Genomic DNA, 13,031 nt, shown 5'->3' on the forward strand with positions numbered 1-13,031 from the left:
TGAGTAATATTACAATTTCTGAAAACTCTTTACATAATGTAAATAGGTTTTGAACTATACCAGCTCTGTGCAGGCAAATACATACTCTAACACTTCATTTTTGCTGTCTATTTTAGCCATCACCTCTCGCAACAACTTTGCCTTTTCTTCACTAGAAAAACAAAATGAGAAAAGGGTGAGACATAGCACAGATACAGCTTGAAGCATGTTTCATAATATTAAGCCTTGACAACATTTTATTTTTGTAAACCTATACGGTTGAACAAAAAATCTGCAGCTACTGTAGTTATTTTGCAATCTGTGTGTTCACAATATTATTTAAATTAGTAATTTAAAGGAAACAACATACAAGCAGTTTTGGACGCAATAACAGAAGAGAGCAATGAAAACCCTGAATTTAAAAAGTTAAGCAGTATGCACTTCAGGCTAATTCATACCTTGGAAAAAGACAAAGAAAGTTTAACACCTCAATGAGGCATTACCCAGACAAACTGAAATTCTGACTAGTCCTTTTCATGTTTTAGATATCCAATGGTTGATCAAAGATTATTTGGCAAACAATTCATTACAGCTTTGATCATGCATTACCCTTTCATGAAATGTGGCGTCAAGCGCTCTTTATATCCAAAATTCAATTTGGAGAATAATCATTCACCTAAAATTCATATCAATTCCCTGGTAATTTATTCAACAGTTTTCACTGTATAAAATGATGGCCCAGCTTCCCATCTGCCAGTTTCTAACTTCTACCTCCTGATACTCGATCCCTCAGTCAGCATTTCAGGTTTGTCTATGTCACGGTCATCTCAAACTCATGCACCATCCTAGCTTTACCATGTACTGTTGCTCCCCTAACTGAAATCTCCAACATCATTGTGGGAGCAATTCTACTATACCAGTTTGAAAACTTCAAGGTAGCTACTACATTCTCGCAAGCAGCTAGGGACAAATAATATATCATACCCATCTTGAGGGTGAACAAAATAAGTACTGAAAATATGGCTCATGAAGTTCTCAAAAGCCTTTTCGCTTCTAAACAGATCAAGGTTAAGTTCCTAAAGCATCCATGACTGACTTACATATTTATAGAGAAATTGGTGGAGCTAACAAATTAGCCTTTTTGTTTAAAACAACAAAAAAAAAGGGAACTCATAACAGTGCAATGTCTTTCAGAAGGACACAGTTTGAAGTTCCTGTGCTTAATCTTTGGCAATGTAGCTCTTCAGAAGCTGCAAGCCCCAGCCTTACCTGTACAGAGACGAGGCCTCGTGGGCTTCCATCGGCACCAATTTTGCAAAAATGTCAGGACCAGTCACATTTGGATCAGTTGGGTTGACAGGAAGGGCTTTTACCAAAGATGCTCCTATCAAAAATAAGTTGCCACAAAAGTTAAGATACCTGCACTATCAGAAATAAAATTTGTTCAATGAACTTGAACGTGCATAAAAAAAAGCTCTAAATTTTACTGTTACTTTTAAAAATTAAGCAGCTCAGTTCAATGACCAAAGTTCAGGGCTGAATGACGTTAAACTGTAATGAGCAGAGAAAATGACATTAGGATATTGTGAGAGACAGAGAAGATTGAAGAATCAAGAAGTGCAGAGTTCTGAATTCTGGAAACAAGGAATGAGAATATGAGCCAGTCTTCATCGTAAGCAATATCCTCCACACACACGATCAAAAAAAAAATGAAAATATTTCAAAGGGTTTTAAATTTAAATGCTGGTCAACAGAAAATATCCTTAGAGAACTTGCCTTTTACAGATGACAGTGAATCCAGAGGTGGCACAGCCTCATGATAGATAAAATCATTGTCCTTCTTGGCAGCATTATACCTAAATGTAACAAAGAAGGCACAGGTCGAAAAAAAAAACTCAAGGTAAAGATATTTTTACGTGTTCTCCCATCTTCTTTCTTACCCAAATGCCAAAATTTGTGAAAGCTCCTCATAATACAATAACCAGAAAGATTTCCAATTTAGAACTGAAATGGACTATTGCCATTAGGAAATCTTTCACTGACATAATAAGTAAAACGCAAAACATCACATATTACTGGTTCTCAAGAGTGGTACAGTCTGTGCTGCTTCAAATAAATGGTGACATCTTGAAAAATGTCCATATTATGGATGCCTTAAAATGCATAAAAGTGGGTAGATCTGCAGGGCCTGATCAGGTGTACCCTATAACTCTGCGGGAAGTTAGGTAAGTGATTGCTGGGTCCCTTGCTGAGAAATTTATATCATCAATAGTCACAGGTGAGGTGCCGGAATACTGGAGGCTGACTGACATGGTGCCACTATTTAAGAAAGGTGGTAAGGAAAAGCCAGGGAACTATAGACCAGTGAGCCTGACATCAGTGGTGGGCAAGTTATTGGAGGGAATCCCGAGGGAAAGGATTTACATGCATTTGGAAATGGAAGGACTAATTAGGGCTAGTCGACATGGCTTTGTGCCTGAGAAATCCTGTCTCACAAACTTGATTGAGCATTTTGAAGTAGTAACAAAGAAGGTTGGTGAGGGCAGAGCGGTGGACATGATCTATATGGACTTCAGTAACGTGGTTGACAAGAATCCTCATGGTAGACCAATTAGCAAGGTTAGATCTCATGGAATACAGGGAGAACTAGCCATTTGGATACTGAGCTGGCTTGAAGGTAGAAGACAAAGGGTGGTAGTGGAGAATTGCTTTTCAGACTGGAGGCCTGTGATCAGTGGTGTGCCACAAGGATCGGTGCTGGGTCCACTGCTTTTTGTCATTTATATAAAGAATTTGGAATGTGAACACAGCAGGTATGGTTAGTAAGTTTTCAGATGACATCAGAATTGGAGGTATAGTGGACGGTGAAGGAGGTTACCTCAGATTAAAACAGGATCTTGATCAAATGGGCCAACAGGCTGAGAAGTGGCAGATGGAGTTTAATTCAGATAATGTGAGGTGCTGCATTTTGGAAAGACAAATTAGAGCAGGAGTTATACACTCAATGGTAAGGTCCTAGGAAGTGTTGCTGAACAGAGAGACCTTGGGGTGCAGGTTCATAGTTCCTTGAAAGTAGAGTCACAGATAGATAGGATAGTGATGATGATGTTTGGTATGTTTTCCTTTATTGGGCAGAGCACTGAGTAAAGGAGTTGGGAGGTCATGTTGCAGCTGTACAGGAGATTGGTAAGGCCACTTTTGGAATATCGTGCACAATGCTGGTCTCCCTCCTATCAGAAGAATGTTATGAAACTTGAAAGGGTGGGATCAGCTGTTAGAATCTGTTCGTGGGCGGCACGGTGGCACAGTGGTTAGCACTGCTGCCTCACAGCGCCTGAAGACCCGGGTTCAATTCCCGACTCAGGCGACTGACTGTGTGGAGTTTGCACGTTCTCCCCGTGTCTGCGTGGGTTTCCTCCGGGTGCTCCGGTTTCCTCCCACAGTCCAAAGATGTGCGGGTCAGGTGAATTGGCCATGCTAAATTGCCCGTAGTGTTAGGTAAGGGGTAATGTAGGGGTATGGGTGGGTTTCGCTTCGGCGGGTCGGTGTGGACTTGTTGGGCCGAAGGGCCTGTTTCCACACTGTAAGTCTAATCTAAAAAAAAAAAAGGGAGGAACCACTTATTTCAATCACCTCATAAATAGTCTCAGTGGCCTGGAAGAAGCTGTGCATATCACGTCAGTCTGCTCTTTTGGGGTTCACTGGGCTAATCTACCAATGACATGCACTTGATGATACACATTGTTCTGAGCTTTGAGTTTCAATTGTAAATACTCGCTTCATTTCTGTGGTGACCCATGCTGATTTTTGACATGTAACGATGGATTTGTATTAACAGGTGAGAAGCCTGCAGATTTCTTCGTCTCTCTCTCTCTCATCATCTAACATACTCTGTGTCAGCAATGTTTAAATGTGATGATCTGGGTGCATATCAAACATAATCTGGAACAAAGCAAAGAGCTCTACATGGCCTTTGTTGATCTGTCAAAGACATGTGACCCTTTGGAAAGTCTTCCAGAGATATGGATGTCCAACAACATTTACTACTATCCGATGACTCCTGTACGATGGAATAACAGTCTCCTTTTTCAATTAATTGAAGGTCGAGTCCTTTGGACTAATGAGCATTAAACAAGGCCATGTCATTGCATCAACTGTTTACTATCTATATCGGCTCGTCATTGGACTTAGTCATGAACCTTTTTGGAAGTTGGTCATGGACAAGTTTCGAACCAATGCAGAATTATTCAACATCAGCAAACCAAGAGCTCGGGGAGGTTACATGAGGTAGAAAGAGATGAAGCCTGCATGGTTGGATGGGATGAATGGGGAAGCAGGAAAAGAGGTTACAAAGACGAGAACAGTTTCAAATATGCCCTCAAATGAATACTCCGTTAACTACAACCTAGGAGAATTTTAAACCACTTGGAAATGAATTTAGAAATGCTAGCTTAACGCTGCATACAGTCAACAAGCTTATGCAAGAAAATGATGGAGAATGCTGTTGTAATGAACACTGTGTCAATTGCTAAGTTCAAAACTGACACAGATTGGAGATGCATTCAAAGAGAAGTAATTGCCTGGTTAGCTGATGAAAATATATTAGTTATGACTTCGTCAATCTGGAAAGTATGTTTAGGCTTTTACTGTGAAGAACTGTGTCAGTCACTTCAAAAAAAAAGGTGTTGCTACCTTCCATCTGTTCTGTTGTGCCAACTTTGTGATATAGAGGAAATAAATGTTTTTCTTGAGTATCATGGCACTAAATTTAATGCATGTTTGATAATTAAGCACCGTGATTTTTTTCTAGTTCTGGTTCTGTGCGAGTTCAAAGAGTCATTTTTTTTAAAAATATAATTCATTCACAGGGTGAAGGTATCACTAGCTAGGCATTTATCATCCATTCCTACTTGCACAGAGAGCAGTTGGAGTCATCCACCTTGCTGTGCGTCTGGAGTTACGTGCAGGCCAGACCAGGTAAGGATGGCAATTTCCTTCTCAACGTACATCAGTGAACCAAATAGGTTTTTCTGAGAGTTGACAGTGGTTTCACGGTCATCATTAGATTCTTAATTTCATATATTTATTAAAACTCAAATACCATGATTATGGGAGACAACATGGTGGTTCAATAACTAGTACTGCTGTCTCAATGCCAGGGACCCGGGTTTGATTCCATTCTCAGGTAACCGAGCTTGTGCATTCTTCACATGTCTGCCTTGATTTCTTCCTACAGTCAAAGATGTGCAAACTAGATAATTAGCCATGGTTAATGCAGTATTACAGTGATAGGGTAGAGGGTTGGTTCTGGGTGGGATGCTCTCCGGAGGATCAGTGTGGACTCAATGGGCCAAATAGTCTGCTCTGACACTCTAGGGATTCTGTGATACATCAACACAAATACAGAATATTATTGCATGACAACATTGCATAATAATGAGTTGTGAGAATGAAAAAGCAGCCCGAAAACCAAAAAAAAATGCTCAAAAAGAATTATGTTCTTTGACATATGCAGAAGGATGGAGTACATGATGTGATGCTTTTGAAGCAGAAATACTCAAAAGAAGGTTGCATCAATTATTTTAATTGTTGAGCAATGCAACACCTATACGTTTTACAATCAGTTTGGTGGTGAGACACATTCAAACTTCCTGCTCTAACAACGTTGTACAGCCAATCAGCAGATATCAAGTTCTCTCTCATTAAGGGAAGATTTCTAAGCTCCCAATTGTGTTCATCAGCCTTCCATTAGAAGATTCTCCTTAAAAGGAGAGTACATTAACAGTAGCATATTTTCACCATGTCATCCTGGGGTGCTTCTGCTCACATTTTAAGAATCTATTAAAGTGTGCCAGCTGTTATAAAAGGTGCTCGATTATTGTCCTTTCATGACTGGAGTTGTGCACTATTGTAGAATTTAAAAAGCGGAGTAGGATGAAAGCTGTTTAAACAGTAATTCAAATTACAAAATAAGGGAGGAAGGTTGGTATATGCATTCTATTAGCAATTCAGATTTGTAACCTGGACTTCAACGCCAACTGTAGACAACATAAATAAAATGCCTCAATTTGGCAGTAAGTGACATTAATTTAACAAGTGTCCTCAGAACGTAAGTGAACAGCTGATGCGTGAAATGCTAATGTCAGATAAAAATGAATACTGTTCTGACATTGTAAGTAAGGCAAGTTGTGTTAGAATTGACAGAACTGTACTCTAATTGTTTAACTACTAACCTAGGAGCCCTCAACACCAGCATTTACTCAGAGTAGAGCTATGCAGCTGCTCTGAGGATCAGCACGCTTTGACTGGTATGTCAATTCAATCGCTGCGTTGACTCATGGTTTTGTAAGTTGCTGCTTCACATGGTCAGGTAATGTAGCTCAACACTAGCTGCTAGTTACTCAAAAGTGATGAGGCTGGATACCTTGCTACAACTTGGAATGTGAGAGACAACTAATATGGATGCTTTTAAGGGGAAGTTAAGCACTAGTGAAAAAGGAATTGAAAGATACGGTATTGAGATGAAATAGGATCAGAAATAGCTTGTGTGGAGACTCGTGGATATACGCTTGGCTACAGGGAAAAAACACAGTGGGTCTGAGTGAATTGTTCTTGTTGAGAGAATGAATGGCCTCCTTCAACACTAACCATGTTATGACTGTAAATGTTAAATTACTTACTTTCCTCCAATTACATCCATAGTAAATCGTAGAGCTTCTTGAACGGTCTCAGGTTGGCCCTAAAACACAAAATGAGTCCACAATTTGCTTTTGCACCAGATATTTCACACATTGGTAAGAGATGGCACTTTCTTCCACTCCTACCTCCTATGCTGTTGACAAATTTAGAGATTTTTTTTGAGAACAGCCTGTATGGTAGATATTTGGGATCCACGATGTAGTATATCTGGATTCTCAAAAGGTATTCAATAAAATATCACACAAAAGATTAATAGGCAATAAAGAAGGGGTTGTGGAGTCAGGTACTGAAGTATTATGAGAAGAGGATTATTAAAGACAGTAAGCAGAGTAGTATAAATGGGGCATTTTCAAATTTGCAGACTGTTAGTAATGATGCAACACAAGCATCAGTGCTGGGGTCTCAACATTTTAAAATCTATATGAATTACTTTATTAATAAGTGGAAGGCAACAGATCCAGATTGTTCATCATGCAGAGCTAGCTGGAAAAGTAAATACTGACGGATACACAGATTGGATAAAGAGAAAAAGGTAGGCTTACACTGTAACTGTATAAAACATTGGTTAGGCCAAAGCTAGAGTAATGCATGCAGTTCTGAAATATATACTAAAGAAGTGATGTGACAGCACTGGAGAGTGCAGAGGAGATTTACCAGGATGTTGTCTGAGCTGGGGAGTTTGGATACAATGGGATTTCTTTTTTAAAGAGCAGAAGTGACTGAGATGGGACATGATTGAAATGTATAAAATGATAAGAGGCATAGATAAGGTAGAGAGGAACAAACTTTTCCCTTAAATAGAGGGATCACTGGCTGCTGACATATCTTTAAACAAAAGGGCAGATGATTTAGAGGAGTGAGGGGGAAAAACTTTTTTCCATCCAGAGGATAGTGTGAATCTGGAACACATGGCCCCTTAGGCTGGTAGAGGCAGAAACCCTCATAACATTTAAGTAGTAAATGTACCCCATGTGTACTAGGGATGCGTAGGCATATAAGGTTATGGGTCAAATGCTGGAAAATTTCACTAAAATAGATAGTTGCCTGTTTTTGATCAGCACTAACTCAATGGCCGAAGGACCTTTCTCTGTGCTGCAGACTTCTTGACTCCAGGAGATACTTGAATAATTAGTGCATGTTTTCTCAACATCATGCAATGGCAACATTTTATATGCAAACAGTTATCTGCTGAAAAGAAATGACTCAAAACTCACCTTTGCATATTTGACTGCTTCATTTAATTTATCCAATGAGCTTTGAAAGTAAGCAAGCTGCAGAGAAAAAACAAAATCCACAATCTTAAGATCACACCGCATCTAAACAGGTGGACAAATACATTAACTTCAATTCAACAGCAGACTCCGTTCACACACTGAGGTATGATGAACAATGAAAAATATTTGCTACTCACTCTTTCTCCATACTTCTGCTGTTCTTCTGATTGCTTACCCATATGAAGCTGTGATAAAGAAAACAAAGAAAAGTGTTGAGATTGGCAGGAAGAGCTGGAAAACCCCAACTACTAAGAAGAGAGAATGATTGTCAGAACTGCTGTGAACTATAAAAATATTCGACTAATCACTTAAATTGATGCCTTCTTTGTGCTCGGAGATTTTTCTCAACTTCACAGCTGAAATGCATAGGTTTTGCCAAACAATTTTCACTTGCCCCGCAGTGAATTAGTCTTGCTACTAATTTTAGTATATTGGATAGGTCACATGCAAGAAGTAAATTCCATGTGTTTGGAAATAAATAAATAAATAAATAAATAAATAAAGGCATACAGATTAACTAGGGCTACAATGGACAGAGAAATTCAGCAAATAACAGAAATGCACAAAAACCTCTACTTGTTTCTCCTCAGAATACAGAAAGCTAACAGTAAAGGGAGACTCCAATTTACGAATGTCTGACTCTTGAACACTTGCACTTAAGAACACAGTATACCAAATCATTAATCGTAACAGTCATCTCTTGCATTTATAAACTGTTCCTTTACATTGTGCTCTGGTTAGAACACAAGACAAATTGTCTAGCAAATGGACTTCAGAACAGAACCAATTCACAACCCAGGAATTGTCTGTAACATCTTACAGCTGAACCTAAAACCCTGATTATTTCAATCTGTATATATTTTACTATAAAGTGCCCACATTAGAACATGGAAAAGTACAGAACCAGGCCCTTTGGCCCATGATGTTGCGCCGAGATGACAGCACAAATGATACAATAAGCATCACTTGTTTCTCAGAAACATTACAGAAACTTGACCTCAAAATCTAGACTCACACTAAAATATGTAATAAGTTACTACTAGATAAGGGGAAAATGCTGTCTTTTGGCTGCAATATGAAGTGGACTGTCCTCTCAGTTGGAGATAAAATTTACCATGGGAACATTTCAAAAGAGCAAAGGATTTCTTCCCAGTGTCCTGGCCAGTTTATGAACTCACGTGTGCAACTGACAACCACGGTTCTCACATCATAACAGTGGCAACACTTCAGTGGCCAGTACTGGGGTGATCAAATTAAAAGACAAAAGGTTTAGATTCAGGTTTTAGCAGTAAAACAAGCTGACAATATAAACCAGAATTTTAAATTAATCTCAAACTCAAAATAAGTCTGCAAATCAAATGTCGATTTTAAAAGCCATGCATTTGGAACCAATTTGTATTGTATTTTCATTTGCTATGTATATTTGATCTACAGGAAATGACCACTGAATTGCTGATATAACAAACAATAAAGGATTGGTCAGTTTAGACAATAAAACTAACAAATACCCTATTGAACACTTAAGAGAATTTAAATTAGTTGAAAACTTCTGCAGAAAAAAATTGTTATGAAATGATCACAAACATAGAAATAGACAGGAAAGAACCCTTTGTTCAGTGATTAAAAGCAGCCTTGAAGAAGTAGCTCTAGAGACTAAAAAAAACTGCAGATGCTGGAATCCAAAGTAGACAAGCAGGAGGCTGAATGAACAAAGCAAGCCAGGCAGCATCAGGTAGTGGACAAGTTGACATTTCGGTTTACACAATAAGCAGACGTGTAAACTAATTTTATGTTCACTGTATATCACTTAAAAGAATCTAATGTAACTAATTTTTTTTTCTTACTTTTAAACTATATCCTTGCACCTTTCCTTTCCTGCAATCATCTTGCCCTTAACCTCCCTGTAAAAAGTCAGGTCTGCAGATGCTGGAGATCAGAGCTGAAAATGTGTTGCTGGTTAAAGCACAGCAGGTTAGGCAGCATCCAAGGAACAGGAAATTCGACGTTTCGGGCCAGAGCCCTTGCCTCAAAACAATATCACCACATCCTGCTGGCAGTTGTTCCTCGTCTAGTTTTCTGATCTTCTTATTTCCTAATTTTATAGAATTAGATCTGATGGCCTATTTGATGGTAGGAATCAGAGGGGGCAAGAGAAGTTTTATCTTGCCTTACTTAATATGTACGCACTGACAGGATTTAGGAGACACCATTTTTAAAAAGTGGCTCATAATTGATCTCTGGGCAACTTTTTTAAGATTAGATTACTTACAGTGTGGAAACAGGCCCTTCGGCCCAACAAGTCCACACCGACCCTCTGAAGAGCAACCCACCCAGACCCATTCCCCTACATTTACCCCTTCACTATGGACAATTTAGCATGGCCTATTCACCTAACCTGCACATTTTTTTTTTGGATTGCGGGAGGAAACCAGAGCACCCGGAGGAAACCCACAAAGACACGAGGAGAATGTGCAAACTCCACACACAGACAGTTGGCTGAGGCAGGAATTGAACCCAGGTCCCTGGCACTGTGAAGCTGCAGTGCTGACCACTGTGCCACCATGTTGCCCCTAACCTCAATCTCAGCCATTTCCACTGGCATAGCTTTTATTGGAAATATATTCTCATCTCTTTAGAATCAAAGCCACAGATTTATTTTCCCCTCTTGCAAAGAGCCTAATGAGCTAAAGACTTAAGGCATCTAAACTTGATGAAATGCATCCTAAGATATTTAAAGTAGCTAGAGAGATAATGGATGCACAACTAATCAATTTTTCAAGAATTCAGAGTATCAGAAAACTACCAATACAATAACAGATTTAAAAAGGGAAGGAAACTTCTACCATCACCCTCCATTTCCTACCACTAAGCTAATTTTGGATCCAACTCGCCAAGATGCTTTAAGACCTTCTGTGTCAGTCTCCCACGTGGGACCTGGAAAATCTACATACACTACAACTGCATTACCCTCATTCTACATACATGTAAACCTCCTTGAAAAATTCAATCACATTGGTTAAATATGACGTTCTCTGACAAAGCCATGCTGACTATCATTATCAACATTGCATCTCTAAATGGAGATTAATTCTCTCCTTCAGAAGTTTTTTCAATAGTTTCCTTACCACTGATGTGACTCTCTGCTTTGTAATTTTCTCACTTATCTTTCTCACACTTCTTGAAAAATAGAACCACATTAGCTGTTCTCCAGTCTTCTGGCACCTCCCCTGATCCAGAGAATAAATCAAAATTTGGGGCAGGGTCCTGACGATTTCCTCCTTTGTCTCCCACAACAGCTTAGGACTTACCTCTTCTACACTTGAGGGTTTGCTCACTTTTACACTCGCCTAAACCATCAATGTCTCCTCATTCCCAATATCAAACTGCTCAAAAGATTACTTTCTCGAATTCCATACCTACATCCTCCTCCTCTGAAAGGAAGGTCAATGTTTAACACTCTCAATATCCTCTGGCTTCACACTCAGGTTTCTCTCTTGGTCCCTAACAGGCCTTACTCTTTCCCTGGTTTTTCTCTTTCGCCTGATTTGTTTGTGGAATATCTTGGGATTTCAGTCTTGCTCACCAGTGTTTTTTCAATCTCTGCTCTCTAAATTGCTTTAAGATCCCCCTGCACTTTCGATACTCCACTGGGGTCTCCATTGATTTGCTAGCTTGCAACTGTGTTTCATTTATTTGCATTACTGAATATCCATAGACATCCAGGGATATCTGAACTTATTGTTCCTACATTTTACTCTAAAAGGAATGTGTCAGGCGTGTACTCTACCCAATCCTATTTGAATACTTCTCACCAATCTGCCATAGATTTACCCAGAAGGAGCTATTCGTAGTCTACTTTGGTCAGATAAGGTCAAGATATGCAGCACAGAAAGACCCTCGGTCCACCCAGATACCTTTTAATTGTTCTGATTATATCAGCCTCCACCACCTCCTCTGGCAGCTCATTCCATACATGCACCACCTTCTGCGTGAAAAAATTGACCCGTAGGCCCTTTTACATTTTTCCACCTTAAACCCATGCCCTCTAGCTTTGGGCTCTCCCATCCTGGGGAAAAAACATTGTCTATTTACCCTAACCATGCCCCTCCATGTCCCATAAACTTCTATAAAGGTCACCTCTCCAGACTCTGATGCTCCAGGAAAAATTACCCCAGCCTATTCAGCCTCTCCCTACAGCTAAAACTCTCCAACTCTGGCAACATTTTTGTAAATCTTTTCTGAACCCTTTCAAGTTTCACAATATTCTTCCTACAACAGGGAGACCTTTGGCATGCAGTTTGCCAATAGTGACCTAACCAATGTCCTGTAGAGCCGCAACACAATCTTCCAACTCATATAATAAATTCACTGACCAATAAAAGCAAGCATACCAAGCCGCCTTCACTATCCTATCTACTTGCATCTCCACTTTCAAGGCAATATGAACCCCTGCCTTATTTTAATAAAATCCTTCTTTCCTAATCTAAAACCTTTTTGCAGATCAAAAAATCTTTTTCCATAACACACTTAAAATGTATGGTGTCCTAGTCATTATTCAAATGCTCCTTACTGCCATCTGTCCCAACTTCATTCTCCAAAGTAGGTCCAGCACTGCACCAACCCCTGTATAAGATCATCTATATGTGGATTATAAAAAGTTCTTCTGAATATATTTCAAGAAATTAGCCATCTCTAAACCCTTTGATTATGCCAAGTAATGTTGGGAAAGTTGACAATGTTTGATGTAATTACCTTTTTTTTTGGTACATCTCAGTGAATTATTCACATATCTGTTCCTCTATTGCTCATTGGCTGCTTGAGGGTCAATAATATACTCCTAATAAGGTGACTATCTCCACTTTATACCTAAGCTCTACTCACAAAGCCTCATTTGACCATCTTTCTCCTAGTGCAGTAACTGACCCCTTAACTGATAATGTTATATCGCTTGCTCTTTCACACTCTCCCTCTCCTGCCCAAAGATCCTATAGCCAAAGTGTTTCTATGTTGTATGATCTTACTGGTGTCAGAAAGCCACAAACTTCTGTGCTGAAGGCAGCAACTCTTTTCCAGTCTAAA

At 39.4% G+C, this 13,031-nt stretch overlaps 1 protein-coding gene across 1 annotated transcript in view; it reads right to left on the bottom strand.

Annotated features, from left to right (window-relative positions):
• The window catches only part of ptpn23a (protein tyrosine phosphatase, non-receptor type 23, a), a 90,358-nt gene that overhangs the window by 45,440 nt on the left and 31,887 nt on the right, over window positions 1-13,031 (bottom strand). The window contains exons 9-14 of the mRNA XM_060823757.1: window positions 8,090-8,137; window positions 7,893-7,949; window positions 6,660-6,718; window positions 1,756-1,835; window positions 1,249-1,363; window positions 86-151 (exon numbers count right to left, since the gene is read on the bottom strand). Of these exons, the coding sequence (XP_060679740.1) occupies window positions 86-151; window positions 1,249-1,363; window positions 1,756-1,835; window positions 6,660-6,718; window positions 7,893-7,949; window positions 8,090-8,137 (425 nt within the window). The remainder of the gene's footprint in view (window positions 1-85; window positions 152-1,248; window positions 1,364-1,755; window positions 1,836-6,659; window positions 6,719-7,892; window positions 7,950-8,089; window positions 8,138-13,031) is intronic.

Source organism: Hemiscyllium ocellatum, chromosome 4, assembly GCF_020745735.1.
Source record: "Hemiscyllium ocellatum isolate sHemOce1 chromosome 4, sHemOce1.pat.X.cur, whole genome shotgun sequence".
In the NCBI taxonomy this organism is placed as follows: domain Eukaryota; kingdom Metazoa; phylum Chordata; class Chondrichthyes; order Orectolobiformes; family Hemiscylliidae; genus Hemiscyllium; species Hemiscyllium ocellatum.